Genomic DNA, 22,576 nt, shown 5'->3' on the forward strand with positions numbered 1-22,576 from the left:
CCAGGACTCAGGTGTGAACAGCCCTTTTCAAATCCAGACATAAATTCTCTGTCAGATAGAGGCCTGGGCTTTGACTCGGCCACTCCAGAACATTCTGTGTAGCTTTCTCTGTATGCTTCAGCTCATTGTCTTACTGGAAAATAAATCTTATACCAAGCCGTAGTTCTCTTGCAGTCTGACTTTGATTGTCCTATCTTTACAAGCCTTCCAGGGCCGGCTGCTGAGAAGCATCCCCACAGCATGATGCTGCCACCACCGTACTTCACAGTGGGGATGGTGTGTTTGGCGTCTTGTCTGATGGTCAAAAAGCTCCATTTTGGTCTCATCAGACCAAAGAACTTTCTTCCACTTGATCTTGGAGTCTCCCACATGCCTTTTGGTGAACTCTAGTCCAGATTGAATCTGAGTTTTCTTCAACAGTGTCTTTCTCTTTGCCACTCTCCCATAAAGCTCTGACTGGTGAAAAATCCAGCCAACAGTTGTTGTCTGCAGAGTCTCTCCCATCTCAGCTGCTGAAGCTTGGAACTCCTTCAGAGTAGTCACAGGTGTCTTGGTGGTCTCTCTCACTAGTCTCCTTCTTGCACGTTCACCCAGGTTGTGAGAACGGTCTGATCTAGGCAGATTTACGCATGTGACATATTCCTTAATTTCTTAATGATGGGTTTAACTGAACTCTGGGGGATGTTCAGAGCCTTGTGAATGTTTTTATCGATCCCCTGACTTATACTTTTCAATTACCTTTTCTCTGAGTTGCTTGGAGTGTTCTTTTGTCTTCATGGTTTAATGGTAGCCAGGAATTCTGACTAACCGGTGACTGGACATTCCAGACACAGGTGTCCTTATACAACAATCACTGAGACACATTCACTGCACTCAGGTGATCCCTACTTATTTTGCATTACTTTTCTTTTTGTTTTTTTTGTTTTTGTTTAGCTGACATGACTTTTGTTTTCACTTTGACATTCCAGAGGCTTTTTTGTACTTTTTTGTCAAAAAGCCAAATTATATTGGCCATAATTGATTAATAAAATCAATTAAATGGTAAAAAAAAAAAAAAACTCCAAGGGTGTGAATTCTTTTCTCTAAATATTGTAAAATTGTGCCACAAATTTTTCAACCTCCTGTGCCAGCAGCCAAAATGTTGATGTTACAGTGTCGTTTGGTTGATTGCTTCATCACAGCAGTGGTTTGTGTTCTTGCTTAAGGGTAGATACGTGATGTCTGAGCAGCAGGAGGGCGTGTCCTGGCTGTCGTCAAGTGTTTAAAAAGAGGCCTGAACTTGTAGTCAGTCAAACTAAAGACACAAAGAAGTGAAGATTTCCTGCTTGAATCTGCCTGTTCCATTTCTTCTGCGACTAAACTGAGTGAGTTATTATCTATTTCACTTTTTAAATGCTTAGGCCGTTTTGATTTAGAGCTTTATGCTGAGGCACAGTCATTTACATAGATTTCTCCTGTGCAGGAGCTCATTTAGATGATTTATAGCAAAGAGAGCCTTCTTTTTAATGATTTTATGTCTTGTTGTGAGGCCAGGATTGTGTAAATGATGGCCCAAAACTTCACAGATTGTCATTTCTTGCACGATTAATTGTGTTCGTTGATCTGATCCATGCATGATTTTACATTCTTCACTCCCTACAGCATGAGAAGCTATAAAACATCTGATTTATTTGTTTGGCTGCCAAAGTCTGCAGGGGATTTTCTGTAAAAGTATGTTATACATCAGACATGACTGCGAGCTACAGCAGCCGGTAAACCAACATAGAGGCTCAGTAAGGCATTGTGTTTGGCTCAAATATAAAAGCAGGGGCTTCTATGTTGACTCAAACCTTTAAGGGCTTTTATTTTGACGTCATCATTAAGAGTATCTTTGATGAGTGGCCTGAGGCGCTGGGTCATGAGAGAGGCAGAGGGCTGCTCATGGATCAGCACCCTCATGGAGGACACTTTGATGAATAGCTCATGTTAAATCTGCTGCTGGTGTCATGGGAGTGAACTTCAACCCGTTTAATGAGAGCGAATGTTCAGATCTGAGCATGAGATTCAGGCCGAGAGCAGCTGGGTGCAAAAGGACGACACGTGAAGCTGCAGATGGTCTAATCAGAGAGATTTATAGCTCATTCAGACCCTTCACCTACATCAATTTTCTTATGTTTCAGCCTGATGCTACAGTAGAAAAAATATATTTTTATTCTCATTAATCTACACTCAGTACCCCACCATGACAAAGTGAAAACAGAATTTTAGAAATTTTTGCAAATGTATTAAAAATAAAAACAGGAATGTAAGCATCAGACCCTTCCCAACAACACAGTAAATGTAGCACAGGTTCCTCCCATTTCTCTGATCTTTGCTGAGATGTTTCTACTCCTTCATTGGAGTCCACCTGTGCTACATCAAACTGATTGGACATCATTTGAAAAGGCACAGAAGGCCTCAGAGCTGACAATGCACATCAGAGCAAAAACCCAAGCCATGAGGTCAAAGGAATAGCAGAGCTCGTTGACCGGCACAGATCTACATGAACATTTCTGCTGCCCTGAAAATTGCACAGGGGCCGTTATAATTCTAAAATGAAAGAAGTTTGGCACAACCAGGACAATTCCAAGAGCTGGTCAAAGCATGCTCTGAGGAGAGTCTTCAGTCTAGTCGCTCTACCATAAAGCCCAGATCAGTAGAGGGCTGCAGGGATGGTTGTCCTTCTGAAACCTTGTCCCATCTCCATACAGGATCTCTGGAGCCAGCCAGCTGGGAGGCCTTCAATCAGTCAGTTTAATTCAGCACAGGTAGACTCCAGTCAAGTTGTAGAAACATCTCAGCAAAAATACAGAGAAAAAGGAGGAACCGGAGCTACATTTACAGAGTTGTTAGAAATTTTGATGCTATTGTTTTATAGCTCATTTACCTTTAAAAAGGTTGGCCTTTGGCCTCTTTGGTCCTCTGTATAACTACCGTAGATGTGATAGGAATCTAAGCTAAAAGCAGGTTCTACTACCTTATCAGTATCTTCATCATCATCATCATAAGGTCACATGCTGCTCTATCAACACCAGACTGTCAGACTGATTTGCAAAGTCATGAGAACTATTTGACAGACTTAGCTGACCTGAGATTTGTGAACTTAATCCTGAGAAATATTTTTAAAAGCCAACGAAGATTAAACAAGAACAAGAGAGACTTTCAGGAAAGCTGAATACACTTTTACAGAAGACGGAAAACTTTCAGGCAGTGTTAATTTTGGTAGCTATTTTTTATTTTAGTCTTAGTCTTTGGACAAAATTTCTTTTAGTTTTAGTCACATTTTAGTCATTTCTCCCCTTTTTACTTATAGTCTAGTTTTGGCCCATAAAAAGTCCTCACATTTTAGCCTTAACTTTTAGTCCAGGCACTTATTTTCTTGCCTAAATTTGGTACCAGATCACGGTAGTGTGTTCTCTGCACTCTGCCAAACCTGGGGTCCCTGCTTTCTACAGCTGAGAGGCAGAATGGCTGCAGATGCATTGTTTTTGGTCTGATTTACCCACAGTGGAGAAATATCATGGATTTTGAATGTCAGATGAAAACCACACTCAAAAAACATGACTTGCTCAGTGAACATAATAAAATTATGGAAAGTGTTTCCACCCAAGTAAAATGCATTAACTTAGCCAGAAATAATTTTGTAGAGTGACCTAAATGTAAATATGTTGGGTCAACATGATGTATTTGTGTTAATGTTACTTAGGTACTATGGTTCAGGCCACCTAGATTTGTAAGGGTAAATGTAACATACTGACATAATTTTCCTGGGTCATTTAAACTTGTATGATATTGTGGTGAGCTGTGATAAGGAATGGGTCAACACAAGCTAAATGAGTTTGACAAGCCCTCATGTAATAAGCCTGAGCAGCTGTCTATTCTCTAGTACACAAGTTCAGACACATACAGGCAGGGTAGTCTGCAGCATTAACCCCCTCACTCATGGTGTCATACTTAGAAAAACATTTTCCCCTAAAAACATGAACCAATAAACAAAACATGCATAATTATAACTTTGCAATGAAACATGAACATTAGAACAGTAGAAGAGCAAATTCTTTTGCACAAAACAATCCCAGAAGTCCCTGCTCTGGGCGACTGCTTCCTGGATCGCCATAATATGATTATGAGTTACTTAATTTAATGCTTTAGGTTAAGAGATTACCTTTCTATCAAATGAAAATGAACATAATAGTAATTATAATAAGATATTTTTGACAGTATTTATATATTCAGCAATTTAATGAACTCTAATAGAACACCGAGTCATGAAAAAAATCATCCAAAATGCAGAATAAGACAATAACTAACTGTTGGTTACATTTCAGCACCCTTATTGTTTTCTGTTGGATGGATGAGAAAGGATTAAGCACCTTGTTCCACACATGATGTTTCATCTTAAGGTGACTGCTCCTCGACTTTGCCAGGGAGGGGGGAGGGACACACCTTTTACCATGGCCTTCCACTGTTAAAATAGAGAGGGGTACTCCTAATTAAGAATATGCACATTACTGCCACCTACTGGTCTGGAGTTGTAAGCAGAGGTGATTTGCTCATTGGAATGAGGTTGTGTTAACATAAATTAGTCTAGTAAATTTTAAGTTGTTGCATGTTATGTTAAAACTACATGATTTGAAAGTGTTTAACCAAAAAAGTTGATTTTATATAATAGAAGCTACATATTAGACTTAGGCTCATGTAACAGACACCAATGTTTTTTTGAGTGTACATTATATTTTAGTTTAGTTTCAGTCGTCTTGACTAAACTAGTTTTTTTGTGGTATTTTTTTAAGCAGTATAGAAAATGGATGGATGGGCTCCAAAGGCACAGGCTTCTGTAGTCCTCTGTAGCATTTTTGCAGAAAATTAAGTGATAGGAATCTGAGCTAATTGCAGGCTCTATTTTTGTTACCATTACCACAGTCATCATCATCATCATCAGTATTGTTAGTATCATCCTCCAGGTCTGTGCTTTTATGAGACCGTTATCCAATCAACATAATCAACAAATTATACAATCTGATAAATGATTTTAAAAAATGCTCAGGCTTTAAGAGGTAAATTTCTGTGCTTCCTCATCTGTTTGTTTTTCATGCTGCAGTAAAAAAAAAAAAACGTTTGTTTGCATCTATCAGATTATTGCTTCAGCAGAAAAGTAATTTTTTGATCCCAGAGGGATCTGGAGTCTGGGACTCAGTTTTTAATCTGAACCAAGTGGAGCTCTGGGAGTCTCTGAGATGAGTCAGCTCATAGCTTTGGTGCTGTGGTGGAACAGTTAATGAGGGCCCACCCTGCAGGAGACATGCTGAGCATTCCCTCACAGAAACACTGTGGTGGTAGAGTAGAGATCATCAGAGAGGAAGGGAAATCTGAGCACAGATTATTTATTTAAATCACCCTCTGATGTCCGTGCTCTTTCTTAGGTCAGTTTGAATCCTCTCTGTCTCCTCTGACCTTTTCTGATGGCTGCCTCTCAGGTGTTCAGTGTTCACGTGGTCTCTCTTTATAAAAACAGTGAACATGACTCTATTTAAAGGAACTATTTTACCACCACAAAGGCATAAAGAGACTTCTAATGTGCTCTGTTAAACCCAGGCTGGAGTAAATGTGCTACATTTCTATCTGCTGTAGCAAAGCTTTGCCTCCAGCTATTCCAACCATGTAAGAAGTTTTATTCTAATCAGTGACGTGAGATAAGAGACTCGGTGAAATGCACATACCATAGCAGAGTTAGCGTGTTCAGACTGCTGTGGATTTGTCATTTTGTGGGTCACAATCCTGGGTGAGGCGTTCACTTACCTATTAAACCCCAGGCTGTTACTAACTGTTTCAGTCTTTTGGCACATGAATAAGGAGTGATCTCATCATCACTGTCGGGGCATGTTCGCTGAACAAGTACAGTAACGTGCAGTTTTTCAGCAGGTGTAAAGGTGTGGGTTCATGGTAAAATCAGAGCAAAGAACAGGGTGGATTAAAAACATCCTCCAAGGTTTTACAGGATCGTTCTCGGTGACAGACTATCAGAGAGATCAGTCTTTAATCTGAGCCGAGGAAATGTTACAACGCTCGCTGTTCTGCTCTTTACGGCCACAGAGAGGTGATTCGTTCCAGGGCAGCACCTGCTGAAGGATGCTTTCACTGACTCACAACTAAGGTTGTAATTCAGATCCAGAGACAGCAGAATTCTGGCTCAATAAGGACGGGGGGGGGGGGGATCTCGAACAGTCTTCTCCACTTCAGTGTTCTGCGGCCCAGTCTGAGGCTTGAAAATCCTCTGGGGACCCATCAAAACCCTAGTAAAACCAAAATTCAAGACTCAAAATTACTATCAGTTATGAGTCCCATCTAGGCCCCATCTTTACAGATCCAAGGTAGATCCTTCTTGGGGCCCTAATGTGAGTCTCTTATGGGCTGATCCACACCTGGAGTTCACATGGGCATTCACATTCGGGGCAACCATGGGACCAGTGTTAATTTTGGCAGCTGTTTTTGATGTTATTCTTAGTTTAGTCTTTAAAAGAAAAGTCTTTTAGTTTTAGTCACATTTTAGTCATTTCTATCCTTAATAGTTTTAGTCTAGTTTTAGTCAATGAAAATTTAAAATATTTTAGTCTAGCTTTAGTCCATAAAAAGTCCTCGTTCTAGTCTTTACTTTTAGTCCAAGCATTTATTTTCTTGCCTAAATCTGGTACCAAACCATGGTAGTGTGTTCTCTGCACCCTGTGAAACCTGGGGTCCCTATTTTCTACAGCTGAGAGACAGAATAGATACAGCTGCATTGTTTTATGACAGATTTACCCACAGTGGAGAAATATCACAGATTTTGAATGTCTAATGAAAACTACATTACATTTTAGTCTAGTTTTAGTCATCTTTACAAAAATTAAACTTAGTTTTTGTCAGTTTTAGTCATCACAGATCTGTTTTTGTTAGTTTTGTTGTTTTTTGTCATGGAAAAAAGGCTGTCGATGAACATTTGTAGTCATAGTTTCAGTTGATGAAATTAACACTGCATGGAACCCATGGACAAACCCACATAGGACCCATATTGTAGCCTGCATATAACCCATATGGGGTCCACATGGACCTGCTGATTGATTTATAAAATAAGTAAAAGGTTAAAAACATCCAGGGGGTGAATTTGTTTTGTAGGCATTCCCTGTATAAAGACAATAAGATAGAGTCAAGGAGTCAATCAGGCCTCAGTCTGACAGCGCTGACGTCTGATTATCCCTGAAATAAATCCTAAAGACTGACTAATTATCCCTCCATCACTCTCTGTCCCCATCAAATGGAAATCTATTGAAGCAGACACTCATTTTAAAATTCTCTGCTCACTCTCTGCTATTTATTCAAACTGACAGAGCTGAACATTACATTTGCAAACAGACAAAAGACTCAAATTAGAACTGTCTCTGTCTGAACCTCTCGCAAAAACTCAAACATGTTGCGTCTGAATTAAACGGGGCTGCCGGCCCATGTCACGGTGATGGGAGCGAGTCAGACCGAGTGAGTCAGCTGTGACATGAATGACTAACCGACTGGTTGTTACACACCTATATAAGGTCAAGGAAAGTAAGGCGGTGGGTCAGGAATAATAACCTTTATCTGTGTGCCAATTTTTGAAAATGAAGGTTTTCAAAGAGATTTGACAGGAGAACAAAGCAGAAGTTACCAAACAGCAGATAAAGAAAGCAGAAGGCACCTAAACAACATATAAACCAACTTATGTAAGCCAAATGTAAGAACCCAGACAAAATAAAACAATTATGACACTAAAAAGGTGAAGAAAAAAGAAGATAAAACATAAAGAACTAGAGAGACAGGCTGTAAAATGAATAAATGTAATGGCAGTAGTAAAAGGGAATAAGCCAATAAAGGAAACGAATAAAAACGGCCATAATGTCAGTGAAATCAATCAACATTAAAGGGAAATTAAAGTTGTTGTAGACATCATAGGGACTGACATGAAGAGAAATTGGAAAACAACATCACAAATAAATCTATCCCTCAGATGACCTAAAAAAAATTACACTGAGCATGTTGGGGACAAAAAATGGACGGCATACATAATATATATAATACAGCAATAAAAATACTAAATATTAATTTTCCCCACTTTGTTGCATTAAATATCAAATATCAGAAAATTTCACTAGTGATTCATTTACTACCGAAGGACAACTTTAAGTTATTTGCATTTTTGTTTTTGCAAACTTAATAAAAAAGTCGGACTGAGCACGCTGATGACGAAGAAAGGACACCATACATAAACACAGATTAAAACACCACACATTAAAATGTATCCTGCATTAAAGTTTGAATCAACATTAGAACTTGTAAATATAAAATAACTGATTAATTCTCAGGGATTTAACCCTTTTAATGCCAGATAAATTGCATGAAACCCTCAGGGCTACAGTAAGTTTTATGGAGTGATTTCAGTGGTTTTTGTCTTCTCGGGTAGGCCGTTCCAAAGTCAAGGGCCCTGTCTAAAAATGCAGTTCAATTCAATTCAAATAGCTTTATTGGCATGGAAATCAACTGGGTTCTATTTAAAATAAAAACATATATAGACGCGTACAAAGTCCATTTCCTGGTGGTGGGGAGACTAAAGAGCTTCCTCTGTCATAAAAGCTCACGTAATGTGCTGAAACATTTGCACAGTGTTAACCTTCACCTAGCAGATTAGGAGGCTTCTGTTGGTCGTGCATCCTGGTGAAATGGTTTTGTTTGGTTGTGAAGAGTGGAAAGAACTTGTCTCTGATGTTATCGTACAACGAGCAGGTGGTTAGAAAGCAGAGTTTCATTTCCACTTCCTGTTGGCTGCAGTGGGTGCACAATCTGAAAACGCTCCGTCATCTTTAGCTTTAAGTCAGGGTCGTCCAAACTTTTTTCCACTGAGGGCCACATTCATACACCTCACCTTGAGAATATTAAAGTTAGTAATACCAATCTAAGACATGCTAAGTGGGGCGCAGATAGCCTAGCTGCTAGGTCGTACCCTGTGTACGTGGGAATGCCACTGGTATTTCGTGCTCCATGTATGTGGGGGGAGCCATTTCAATCTTGGCATGCGGCCTCCTTCCTGCGTGTCTTACCCCAACTCTCTCATCCCTGTTTCAACTATTCTCTTTTTCAAAATAAAGGCATGAAAAACCCAAAAAGTATCTTAAAAAATGACAGTCTTAGTGATTGGGTATGCTTAAATGGCTAGTTAGGGGCTGACAAGGCAAACAGACAATCATTTTAAGGATTTTGGGAGGGCCAATCAGGTTTTAGTGCCCCTGCTGACCCCAGCTATCATAATACCACTGGTATTGTTATTTGCTGCCATAATCTTTCATGGCATTATAAATCAAGATATCGTTTTATGTTGGTGGGCGATATGTGTTATCCTAATTTAGTCACAGAAAAAAAAAATTTGGCTTGTCAAAATGTTTGTCTACAGAATTAGCATGGCAGCACCACCACGTGCTGAAACTACTTAGTACAATACAGTTATACACAAGCTTTAAGTTCTGATATAGGCCATATTTCATTTCATTTAAATAATTCGCTGAGGGCCGATCAAAAATGGACTGCGAAGCTGCTACACTGAGAGCTTTTTGAGTATTAAAACCAGTCAGCAAGGGTTAGTGTGACGTTGCAGGATGGACCTTGAACCTCTAAATTACGTTCAGGTCATCCTTAAATCAAAGTGGACATTTCTGCTTTCAGGGTTGTTGGACAGTCAGCCAGCATCATCAAAGTTGAACCATGTGATGTTTCTGGGTTTTGAGAGGAATGTGAAGAGGCCTTTGTTTAAACTATTGTGTTTGTCTTTTTCCCAGAATGCCTGTAGAGCCTCGATCGATCAGAGACAGGTCTGCCGTTGGTCGTTTCCCGTCCGTCACTCTTGGGTTTGGAGACGACACAGACGAAGAGTTAGAAAAGGAAGAATTAGAAGAAGAAGGAGATAAAAAAGAGAATGGCTGTCTGCGCTGGCTGCGTAAAGTCTGCCCGTGCTGCTGCCCAAAAACCAAGGACGATGATGTCACAGAAACGGAGGTCACGGGCCTGGACGACACAGAGAAAGAGGAAGGAGTGAACAAACCTACGACTGAAGACAAAGAGCTGAACAGTAACTAACTCTACAAGAACTGCTACGTAACAAACTCACTGTCTTTTACTTTCTCCTCATGTATTTGTGTTTGTTCTGCAGAGCTCCTCCTGAACGTCTTATCCATCGATTTGATGAAAAGTAAATCAGGACAGAACCGCCAGGAGCACCACACGGATCTGTACCAGACTGAAAACCTCATTATTCGTAGAGGACAGACGTTCCAGATGTGGATCACTCTTTCTCGACCTTTTAACCCCAGCTCTGATGAACTACGCCTGGAACTGAAAACAGGTCAGTGAAACTCCTCAGCGTCACCATGGCTACAAAAAAAAGTTGGGGCATCCTGGAAAACCAAGGTCACTAACTAGGGGACCACGGTCCAGATCTGGTCTGGAATGCCATCCAACCCTTGTGCCCCGTTCTCTGAGCGTTCCTCTCTCAACCTGTGCAGCTTTTTTTACATTAACTGATCAATCTTGACCTGCACAGCTTCTCTCGTCTGTACGGCAGCAACACGTGATGCTACTCAGCCAATCAGATGCTTCGTTCTGACAAGGAACAGCGTGAGCCTTTGTTTTGCGTTTCAGCCCGTTGCAGCAGAGTCAGAGAAGTTGGGGGAGTCTCGGGTCCTGTTGACATGACGAAGTTTTCAGTAGAAATTGCAAAACTTTTGTTGCATTTAGGCCGTCGATTTGGAAACGGGCTCCAGAGTTCAAAAATTAGTGAAACGCCCCCGCCTCCGTGTAGACGGGCAAAACAACACTTTCTGAAAACGCACGTGTGCTACTGTTGCAGTCAGTTGTCGTGTGAGTGTTGTAGCAGCTCGAACCAAGGATTTAGAACGTTGCAAACAATATTATTCTCCTTTTTAAGGCTTTAAAAGCCTATTTTCGTCGTACTGTTCATTTTGGACATGATTCTGTCTACTTTTTTTATTGATGACTATGATAATCACTGTCATTGTAGAGCTGCAGAGAAATTTCACAGCTCATATAAATACAAAAATGCTTTTCTAGCTTACTCTTGTTATAACGTAGATATCCACGAAGAATAGTTTTTCACAAATTCCGCTCCTACAGCCTTTAATTTCTCATCTATTTTCTCATAAAGCGCAGCACTTTCTGCTTATGAGCGCAGCTGGAAAAAGGAGAGCCTTTTCAGAATGATATTTCTATTTCTCTTTTTGCCTGTTGGAAATTATTTCGCCTTTATCTCTCTTCTTAAAGTTTTAACGTTGAAACTCCAGCCTGCAGACCAGGGGTGTCAAACTCAATCACAGCAGGGGCCAGATTCTGGGTTTAGGTCAAACCTGAGGGCCTAACAGGGTCAACATTTAACCATGACTGTCAACCTCATTTTCACCAGTAAAAGAAAAAAAAACAGCACTGATGATAAATAATTTGGAAATTCAAAAAAGTTAAAATGATAAGTTTAAAGGCTCAAATCTGATATAAAAATTCCAATTTGTTGTTTCAAAAGATCAGAACATTATATTAAAAATAGAAAAACGATGTTTTTAAACAGCAAATATATAAGAATAAAGTTGAAATCATACATTTGAAAGGTGAAAATATGAGATCAAATTTGAGTTAAATTGTGAGTCTGGTAGGTCAAAATATGGGATTAAAAAGGAGTGAAAAAATGTCAAAATATGAGCTACAATCCAAAATGATGACTTAAAAAGTTAAAAATATGACTTAAATTTAAAATTGGAAGTCAAAAAGGTCAAAATATGATATAAAAAGTAAAAATAATTAATTAAAAATGTCAAAATATGAGAAAAAATGTGAAATCATGGGTTTAAAAGTCAAAATATGGAATTAAAAAGCCAAATTAAGGAGTTTAAAAGGTCAAAATATGTCTTAAAATATAAAATTGGGAATGTAAAAGATAAAAATGTGATATATAAAGTCCAAATCAGGAATTGAAAAGGAGTCGTAATCTGGATATGCAGAATTGAAAATATGAAATAAAAACGAATTAACTTCATTCCCACATTCTTGACTTTTTATGAAATTTTTCTTTAATTTTTCAGATTTTTTGGCTCAACAAGGATATTTCAAATAATCCAGGAGAAGTTTACATTATTATACTGGAGGAAATCTGCAGACCTCATACTGGTGGACCAATAATAATACAAATATGATATGATCTTGTGGGCCGGATATTACTGTTCCACAGGCCAGATTTGGCCCCCGGGCTGTGAGTTTGACACCCCTGCTGTAGACTAGTAGATCAGCTAATATTTTCATGAAACAACAGAGAATTGGCCAAATTTGATTTCTACTGTACAGCTGGACATTTGAACATGGAGCTCTATGAGGACTGACTCAGAGACTCACACCAAAGGAGCTGCAGATTTCATGTTCTTGTTCTGCAGATACTCTGCAGTTTCACCACAGTAGTTCTACATTTCAGCACATTTTATCAATAAACAGACATAAGAACAGAAATATAAAGATGGATTTGGATTTAAGTGTGAAACTCGGTTGCATATAAGCCTGAGCATCCAAGTTTGCCTCTCTGACCCTGTCAGAGTGCAGAGCTGCTGCGGTTCAGATTTTTGAGCAGAGGACGAGGAGGGTGTAGAGAAAACATGATGCACCAGGAGGGGGTTTTGGGTCTTACCTTGTCAATCCAGCACCTCGTGTTTACAGTTCGTATTGTGATAATGAGTGATGAAGGGGGAGATATCAGAGGGGCAGATTTTGGGCTTTCCATCCCTATGGTAACAGTCGTGGTTGCTAAGCTCCAGTAAGACACCTCGGCCCTGCTCTTAGTAAAAAAAAAAAACAAAAAAAAAACACGTCAGTCAGAGCCTCTGCAGCCAGCTGTTTACCCACAATTCATCTGTGCTGCTCCCTCACTGTAAGGAGGAGAGGACACAGACAAATATAGATCCTGTAATTACAGCTGTGTGATAACCAGGCCAGCTCCAGGATAATAATTACTACGTCTGTAATAGAACGGCCGAGCGGCTGTAGCAGCGAGGAGGATCTGACCCCGAGTTCAGCGTTTCATAATCAGGAAACAGGCACAGGAAAATGGCTCTAATCAGGTCTTACTTCCTGTTTAGGTCTGATATTTTACTTGAAAAACAGAACATCATATGCGTCCAAAATAGAGCAAAATGTAGACGCCAAATTCAACATTTACTAATGAGAGGTGACAAGAAATAAGAAATAAAATAGAGAGTCTAAGTGAGTTGATTTAAAGATTCAGTGTGGCTTACAGTGTAAAAGACGGCTTGTGGAGCCTCACTGGGCAAAAAATGAAATAGATTTAACCGGAATAATAACCAGTCTGCCAAAGCAACAAATATCTATTTTTTTATTCATTTGTGTTTTAGTTTATCCCCATCCTAAAGATTTAGATCCTTTTTCTAAAAAGCAGAACTACAATGGGTTAAAAATAGCTAAAATTGCAAAAATTGATGGAAAGGGTGCAGGAATGGGATTTTAAAAGAGGCAGAAATGGGTTAGAAGTGGCAAAAATGAGTGGAAAAGCTGGTGAAATGGGATAAACAAGTGAGAAAACTGGTTTAAACTGGCAAAAAGTGTTAAAGTGAGGCAGAAAAACAGGCAGAAAACATCAAAATTGGTTAGACTGGCACAAATAGGCATAACAAATAAAGTGTAGTTTTACTTATTGTAAAAAGGGGTTAAAAACTTGCGGTGATAGGGCAACTGAGGAAAAAATATATGGCAAGAATTTGCTTAGAAGTAGGACAGCAGGCAGAAAAATGGTGGAAAGGGTTTAAAGTAGAAGAAATTGGCAGAAAAGGTGGTGAAATGGGAATAAAAAGTGGCAGAAATGGGTTTAAAATGGAAAAAAAAAGTGGGAAAAAGTGAATAAAATGTGGCAAAATTTGCAGGAAGTGGCAAAAATTGGTGAGAATTGCTCCAAACTGATGAAAAGTGGCCAATAGTAGCGGTAAAATTGGGAGGGAAAAATAGGTGAGAAAGTGGCACAAATAAATACTTTCAACAGTAGAATCCAATAATAATTTAACACTCTTTTTTTAGCTCCAAAGTAAGCTAACTGTTAGCCAGGATGCTAGCACCCATGCTACTGATAAAACATATCAATATCATTAACCAATCACAGCTGGGGAGGGACCGTTCTCTGGTTCGTCAGGGGCCCGGCCAATTATGTGGGCAGGGGTTGTGTGCAGATTTACTTTTGTGGATTTTTTATTTAGATTTCACCAAATGACCAAGTTTTTATTTTACATTTAAGTAATTTGATGCATATCTTTTGGTAAAACGGGTAAAATACAGTTTGAAATCATTCAAGGCATCTGGTGACCCCCTTTCAGTGTCCGGAATGGGGTCCCGACCCCCAGGTTGAGAACCACTGCTTTAAGGGACACTGTAGTCAAGCCTGTTTGGATTTCATATGGTTTGCACATTTAAGTACATTTAACTTAATTTCAAATGTTTTTGCAAATGACCTGAATACTTAATCTGATATTTCACTCTTCATTTTTCATAAATTTGCAAAAATGTCTAAAATTCTGTTCTCCCTTTGTCATGATGGGGCAGTGCATGTAGATTCATGAGAATTAGAAAACAAATCTACTGTAGCATCAGGCTGAAACATAAGAAAATTACAAAAGAGAAGGGGGTCTGAATACTTCCTGAATATGAACCAGACTTCAAAAAGGGAAATTCATGCTGATGTAACGACGGTGAAATAGTGACCATGAATAACCATGCAGTCATTTTAAAGGCCATGTGTCACAGCAGAGATAAGCTGGAGCACAAAAGCAGCCGTGAATGAAGCCCATTTTAGGTCCTTTCAGAATCATGACACCACGTCCAAAATAATGGATATTACATGTGAAAACAGAACGACAGAAAGGCCATTTTTCCTCTTTCAAACACATCACAGCCGAGTGTGCAGTGTCCATACACTGGTCACCGATCCTGAAGCCCTCTCCCAGCAGGGAGCCCAATCCAAAAACACTGTGCTGCTTCTGTTCAATTCAGCCGACATCAGTGACAGCGGAGTGCTTCGACTTTGTGGTTTTTTCAGACTGTGAAGCCCCGCTAACAACAGAGAGAGGCTGTCATTTTCATAACATCTCCCAGAGTGAAAGTGTGTGGAGGATTGGACTTCAGGATCACAATTTAGTCGTTCTCCCAGTCTCACCTGTTCTCCTTTACTTCTTCTGGAGATGTAAGCCTCTGATGTGGGTCTGTCCTCTCTACAGCTGCATGTTTGCAGAACATTTCAGGAGAATCTTTCTCCAAAATGACAAACTGCCAAGTAGAAATGTTGGCTTTTGTGTGAGGAAAGCTCAGCCAGTGTCGTCAAGGAAATATTTTGACATTTGCAAAGTTCACAGATTTTTTTTTTGCCTGCAGTTTGTTAAGGAAGGCAGATAGAAGCTGACAAATAGACGCCATGAAGAAATAGAGAATAAAGTTAGCATTAGTCAGATATTTCTCATCACAGTTATGTTATTATAATTAGGTTAATTTATCTAACAGGGTTAACAGAAGGCTCTGCCACACAAAAGCCAGCAGCCCCGCCCTCATCAATAACCCTCTGTTGGTGAAATCGCGATGTGGTGACTAGGTCACGCTAAGACGTTTGTAAACACACCAAACAAAGACTCGATTACACCCACAGAGGAGCGAGGATCAGAACAGGGAGTGGTGACGTTTTCCATATTCAGGTCAGATTACAGCAGATCTGAGCTCATCAACCTCTCCCAACATTACTCTGGTCTGGGACATTTGGCACAGATTAACAAGAGGTTATGGTGAGAAATGCATCCAGAAGGGCAAGGGACCCAAATCAATAGAGTAGGGAGTTTTAAGGCAGGTCCTGGCAGGCAGAGGGGTCATTAAAACAGACTCTGGTATCAAGGTTTAGCTCCACTTAGCAGAAGACTGTGGCTGTAAGAAAACCAAAGAGGTGGGACAAGATCCCACTGGTTACCATCTGATGAAGATTAAAGGTCACATATTTTACCCCTTTAAGACAAGTTTATTTTGATCTCAGAGGTTCCCAAAACATGCCTGTTAAGTTTCTTGCTGGAAAAAAAAAATCTAGTATTAGATTTTTGCATGTCTAAAAAAAAAACCTTTATTTCAGCCCTGCTCAGAAAAAGCTGTTTCTATGGCTTTGTCACTGAGCTGTCTGACTCCGCCCCTAACTCCGCCCCTCTTAGGAAAAGGACGTGGCTCACTGGATGTGGCTCTGCTGATGAGGATCAGGAGAGGAGGGCAGAAGTTTCTTCCAAGTTGGGAGGGCCAACCGAACTTGGGGGCGGGGCTAACTCCCCACAGGACATCATGAGGGGAGAGTCTGAGAACAGCTTGTTTCAGCACACATATTCTGAAAGGTGGAGAAAGAGAGAGGAGGAAGGAATGGATTTTTCTGATTCTTTGGTTTTCTTTGGTTTTAGTTTTGATTGTGGACAAACCAGGGGCACATATTTCTGTTAGAAAGCCTGAAAAAGTGTGCTCTGCATAATATGTGACGCTCAGACTTCAACTGGTCCTTTCAGAAAGGTTAAAATGAGTCTGTGGAGTTTAGGGTAGTCTTTTACTGTATGTGATGTCATTTAGCAGGCTTTGATTGAATACTGTGTGCTGTCAGATGGGGCCCACTTTGGGAGGTTTCTGACTGTCGCTGCAAAATCGCTGCAAAAGCACTAGGACCCCCCTTACCCCCTTAATATAATCAAAAAGTTGATTTTCGGTATTAGGAGTCGCCCCTCTTGATAGTAGCACCCCTTTTTACCTGTAATATGTATGTGTCATGAACTTGCATTGGTTAGTAATGATGTTGGGAACGTTGGTGTGGGACTGAAAGAAATACTAAAACTGCACTGATGTTCTGGCCCCCTGCTGATGGGGAAGGGGGCCACACAGGAAGTTGATCAACATTACCATATATGGCTCCTATGCTGGATCTGTAAACATTGGCAAATTGAATACCAGCAAAAATCCAATGTCTACTCTTTACTGGATGATCTTTGGCTACATGAGTTTAAATATCAGTGTAAAACTACTCAGAGTTGATTTTAACTCCCAAAGAGTAATTCTAACCCCATTCTGAGCAAGATGGTTATTAATGTTGGAGTTATTCAACAGTGTTGATCCACCAGTGTTAATTCAACTCTGTAGAGAGCATACTGATCTAAATTCAGCCCACTACTATTTTAAATCTGGGGGGGGGGATTTCCCATCATGCTCTTGGGCAGCATGTAAAATTGTTGTCTGTTGAAGTGATCCCTGCAGAGATTGCTTTGCTTTCAGTTCTGTTGGATTGTTGTTTTTAATGTTCAGCACTTTGCACCATGAGTGAAGCTATCCACTGAGTTAGCCATTTCCTATGTGTACTCTGCAGCGTACTGATTTTCAGAGATGTGGTTTTGACATAAGTGCTCTAAATAAGTGACAGTCTTAAAGAATGGAAGGTGCATTGCAATGTGTCAGTAATTAGAATTGCAAATGCTTCAAATTTACACCCATGGGGAAAGGAAAAAACAAGTTTTACTGATAAAAGTACACGTATAAATTTAAAAAAAAAAACAAGTGTTAAAATTTTGCCCTGAAACACCCTCAAAGGGTGAATTTAACCCGGGACCTGTAAAAATTACATAAACTCAGAAGAAGTATTGCATTTAGCAGCAGGGAGTAGACTTGACCGTGATGATTTTGTGGTGTACCAGTCATTAGTGCCACACACTTGATATAATTGCAAATTCAATTACACACCATGCAATTACACAACCTCATAAAAGGATGCAATTATTGTTGTACCAAGTACTTCAAAGTTTTACTAAAATACCTGCAGAAAGTCCCTTTAGTTTACAATCGTGCCACTGTTGAACTTTGAAGATGTACCTTTATTTTTTCAAAACAGGAAAAAAAAAAAAAAATTAAGTCAGTAATGTAAAAACATATATTTGCATGTTTTCAGTTGAGAAATCATATTCTTTGCATTTGCCTTGATTCCTATTGAGGTGCCCTTTAGCAAGGCACAGCTCTTCTGCAGGCAGCAGCCCCTCATTGGACCTCTCTTTGGTACAGAGTTACTCAGCCCTGCTCAACCAAAGAGCCAAATTCTTGAAAAATACCTTTGCAAGAGTCACAATCTAAGTGGTGAAAAGTGGCAAAAGAAAGCTTGAAGTAGCAATAAAAATAAGTTAAAGGGAGCAAAAATGGTCCAAAAGTGGCAAAAACCTGACAAAAAAAAAAAAAAAAAAAAAAGAGAGAAAAGTGACTAAAATGAGCAAAAAGCAGTAAAGAGTGGCAAAATAGGGCAGAAAATAGGAAACAAGTGGTATTTAATAGCACAAAGTAGCTTAAATGGGCAAAAATAGTGAAAAAGGGCAAAATGGGATAAAAGTGGCTAAAAGAGGTTGCAAAAATGGGCAAAAAAGAGAAAACAAGTGGTATTTGATAGCAAAAAAGTAGCTTAAATGGGCTTAACGTGATTTTAAAAAATGGTTAATGGGGGGGCAAAAAGTGGTAAAAGTAGCAAAAAGTGTCAAAAAGAAGTGTCAAAAAAGGGCAAAAAATAGAAAACAAGTGGTATTTAATAGCAAAAGTAGCTTAAGTGGGCTAAAACTTGTGAAAAAATGGTAAAAAGGGGCAAAAAAATGACAAAAGTGTCAAAAAGTGTCAAAAATGGGCAAATAAAGTAAAAATGGGGTACATATTGGCAAAAGGTAGCTTAAATAGGCAAAAAAGAGAAAACAAGTGGTATTTAATTGCAAAAAGTAGCTTAAATTGGCGAAAGGTGGTGAAAAAAGGGACAAAAGTGGCAAAAAGTGTCAAGAAGAAGTGGCAAAAATGGGCAAAAAAAATTGAAAAATGTGGTACTTAATGGCAAAACGTAACTTAAATGGGCGAAAAGTGGCAAAAAAATGTGGTAAAGGGCAAAAAAGAAATGGAAAAGTGGCAAAAGGAAGTGGCAAAAAATGGGAAAAAAGTGGTTTTTGGTAGCAAAGGTAGCTTAATTGGGTGAAAAGTGGCACAACATGGTGAAAAAGGGCAAAAATGGGAAAAATTATGTTTGACAAATTAAGCCTTCAGTATAAGTCTGGGACACGAACTGATTAATGTGATGAGCTTTTGAGGTCAAAGTTCCCCTATTCTAAGGTTTTCTGGGGCAATAATATTTCAAATTAAGACATAAAAGAGCCTCAAAGAATCACAAAAGAGACACGTGTGGCTCCAGAGCTACTGCTCTGGTACATGTCCAGGATCCTGCTTCATGCATGCCTATGTTTGTGAAAACTGTATTTATTTATTTATTTTTTTCATAAAAGAAATAGAGGGTTGTGTTGCCTCCCCTCAGAGATTCAGTATTTCTCTGCAGACTCAGGAACAGAAGGAGGACCGTTTCCTTTCAACACTGGCCTCAAACAGCTGCCAAGATTTCTTTTATGGCACAGCTACGCTGAGATCAGTGCTGCCGTGACATGCAGCCTATATATAACGGCTTATATGTGCTGTCAGTGTTGCGTCTCTTCGGTTGCTGTTTACTCAAACGCTCCCAGGTGAGCTGTGGAGGAATGCAGGTGTGGCATGAATGCTGCCGCTGTGCTTTGCTATGTTTGGGCTCGGCCTTGCAACAAAAGCTTCATGCCAGCTTGATTTCATACACGTTTGTGATAAACATTTCCTGCCTTGTTCTCAGGCTCTCTGCCAACTGTGGCGAAGGGAACCCACGTCATCATCCCGCTGGTGGAGGAGTTGCAGGATGGCTGCTGGGAGGCAGCCATCGTGGAGAAAGACAACAAAAGGATAAAAATGTCAGTGAATTCTCCTCCCGATGCTGTCATCGGCCGATATCAACTCACCGTGGAAACGAACTGTCCGGATGGCCAAGCTGTCTCCACACATAACCCTGATAACGACATCTACATGCTGTTCAACCCCTGGTGTGAAGGTACAACAATCACACACTGCATCCAGTCAGAAGGCTGAGCTCTAAACGTTTTGGCTTCACTTTAAGACAGCTATAACCTCGTCCATCTTTGTATATACAGTCCACAGCTGTAGATCTGTAAATTTGTTAGACATCAGAGCTGTTTGAATAAAAGCTCTCTCCTTTTCTGAAAACCTCTCAAACTATTCACTAAAAAAGTGCCATAAAAGAAAACATTCACATCAAGGTCTCTTATTGTTCAGTAGGATACCTGCAGCATCACTCATCAGACCTTCATCAGTCTAAAAGCTTTTTATCTCAACAAGGTTGCAGCATTATTCATCTTCATTTCTATAAACACATCCATGCTGAATAATCAGCACTGATAGTGTTATAAAAGCCTCATAACTCACAGAAAAGTTTTATTGGAAGTATTGCACAAAGGAAAGATTCACTGCAGTCGGAAGAGCTGAGTAAAATCAGAGAAAGGAAAATATCAGACATTAGATATTTCTCCATCTTTAAAGTTGTTCTGGTTGGCCCTCTTTAGACGACACCGTGTTCATGGACTCTGAGGACGAGCAGCAGGAGTACGTCCTGAATGACATTGGACGGATTTACTACGGCACGCAGAATCAGATCGGAGTGAGGACATGGAACTACGGACAGGTGAGATCTGGAGCTCAGGGCTGCACGGTGGCACAGGGGTTAGCACTGCTGCCTCACAGCAAGTGCATTCCTGGTTCTCCATGTGCTTCTGTGGGTGCTTGCTAGGTGGTTTGCTGGCTCTAAATTGCCCAAAGATGTGAGTGTAAGTGTGGCTGCTTGTTTGTCTCTGTGTATCAGCTCTGTGATTGGCTGGTGACAAATTTCAGGTGTAACCCAGCTTTTGCACATACTAGAAGGCTGTGTCATCTACTTTCCAATGCTATGTAGATTTAAACTGGGTTTAAAGCTGAATTTATTCTCTCTGTTCTGGTTTCAGTTTGATGACGGGATTCTTGCCGTGTGTCTCTTTGTCCTGGAAAAGAGTGGAACTCATTCATCTGGTTGGCGAGATCCCATTAATGTGGTTCGAATCATCTCAGCCATGGTAAGATCTAAAATTTTCTCCCCTAATCTTTGCATTTGTTTGCTGAATTTCACTGTTTGCTGTTCACGCAGTTGTAACCAAAGATTGGAGTCCACATGGGAGTAAAAAATTCCCTTTCAAGAGTCTTTGCAAGTTCAAAACTTCCTTTAAGATGAAAAGTTTGACAAATTAAAACAACTTAAGTGTTTGTTGCTTTTCAAAGACATAATGAAAATATACAGTGCCTATTTACTGATTTTATAAATCAAACACGGTTAATATTATTTGGATTTTTTGACAAAATATTGCAAAAAAAAGTTTTCTACAATGCAATATTTAATAAAATGAGTATTATGAATTAAATGACTGCATACATATTCACCCCCTTCAAGTCAGTATTTAGTCAGATGTGCACTCAGGGTTGCACATCTGCAATTTTTCTCGATTCATCTTTGCTAAACTGCTCAAGCTCTGCCAGGTTCCATCGAAATGATCACTGCTGCACAGTGTTGATAAAACTGTTTTCTGTAATTGGATGACACATGATGAAGGAGAAAAGCTGTTAAAAGTAGCCTTCCTGGTTAACAAAAAAGGAAATTCATGTCCATTTTTTGTCCAGGTGAACTCGCCTGATGATGATGGCATCCTGGAGGGAAACTGGTCTGGAGATTACTCACTGGGAACCAGTCCGGCAGTGTGGAGTGGGAGTGTTGAAATCCTGACTGAATACCACAAAAACAAGGGAACTCCAGTGAGATACGGGCAGTGCTGGGTCTTTGCCGGTGTCGTCACTACAGGTCAGAACAAATCCACCTGCTCATACAGGTGTGTGACATCATTCCCTCAGACGATTATCTCTGACACGCTCCCTCTCCTTTCGTTTCAGTTTTACGATGTTTGGGCATCCCCAGTCGAACTGTGACAAACTTCGACTCAGCTCACGACACAGACGTCTCTCTGACCACAGATGTTTACCTGGACGAGAACCTGGACCCATTAGAGCACCTCAACTCTGACTCCATCTGGTTCGTCCCATCCTCTCTCTCTCTCTCTCTCTCTCTCTCTCTCTAAGCTGCTTCATCTTTTTATTTCATTTAATCTGACCCCCGTGTGTCGACCTGCAGGAACTTCCACGTGTGGAACGACTGCTGGATGGCCCGGCCTGACTTACCTGCAGGAAACGGAGGCTGGCAGGCCGTTGACGCCACGCCTCAGGAGACCAGCCAGGGAACTTTCCGCTGTGGACCGGCATCCCTCGCTGCGGTCCGTAACGGTCAGGTGTTCCTCAAGCATGACTCTCCATTTGTGTTCGCTGAGGTTTGTGAAAATCTCCTCCTCCTTCTTAGAAACTGTAGTTCTTTTCTCACATACTCATCCTCCAGGACTGAACACCTGAGCTTCTCTTGTTTCCTGTGGATGGATTTTGTTGCACGCTGTGATAATAATGAGTCATATGGTGTGCACCAGAAGCAGCGTGAAGTTTC

At 40.1% G+C, this 22,576-nt stretch overlaps 1 protein-coding gene across 1 annotated transcript in view; it reads left to right on the forward strand.

Annotated features, from left to right (window-relative positions):
• Positions 1-1,295: 1,295 nt before the first annotated feature.
• LOC121512489 (protein-glutamine gamma-glutamyltransferase K-like) overlaps positions 1,296-22,576 on the forward strand; it is a 28,010-nt gene continuing 6,729 nt past the window's right edge. The window contains exons 1-9 of the mRNA XM_041791786.1: positions 1,296-1,364; positions 9,852-10,141; positions 10,223-10,414; positions 19,790-20,041; positions 20,571-20,689; positions 21,006-21,113; positions 21,712-21,889; positions 21,979-22,117; positions 22,217-22,409. Coding sequence (XP_041647720.1) covers positions 9,853-10,141; positions 10,223-10,414; positions 19,790-20,041; positions 20,571-20,689; positions 21,006-21,113; positions 21,712-21,889; positions 21,979-22,117; positions 22,217-22,409 — 1,470 coding nt within the window. The 5' untranslated portion in view covers positions 1,296-1,364; position 9,852. The remainder of the gene's footprint in view (positions 1,365-9,851; positions 10,142-10,222; positions 10,415-19,789; positions 20,042-20,570; positions 20,690-21,005; positions 21,114-21,711; positions 21,890-21,978; positions 22,118-22,216; positions 22,410-22,576) is intronic.

The sequence above is a fragment of the Cheilinus undulatus genome, linkage group 7, assembly GCF_018320785.1.
Source record: "Cheilinus undulatus linkage group 7, ASM1832078v1, whole genome shotgun sequence".
Taxonomy (NCBI): domain Eukaryota; kingdom Metazoa; phylum Chordata; class Actinopteri; order Labriformes; family Labridae; genus Cheilinus; species Cheilinus undulatus.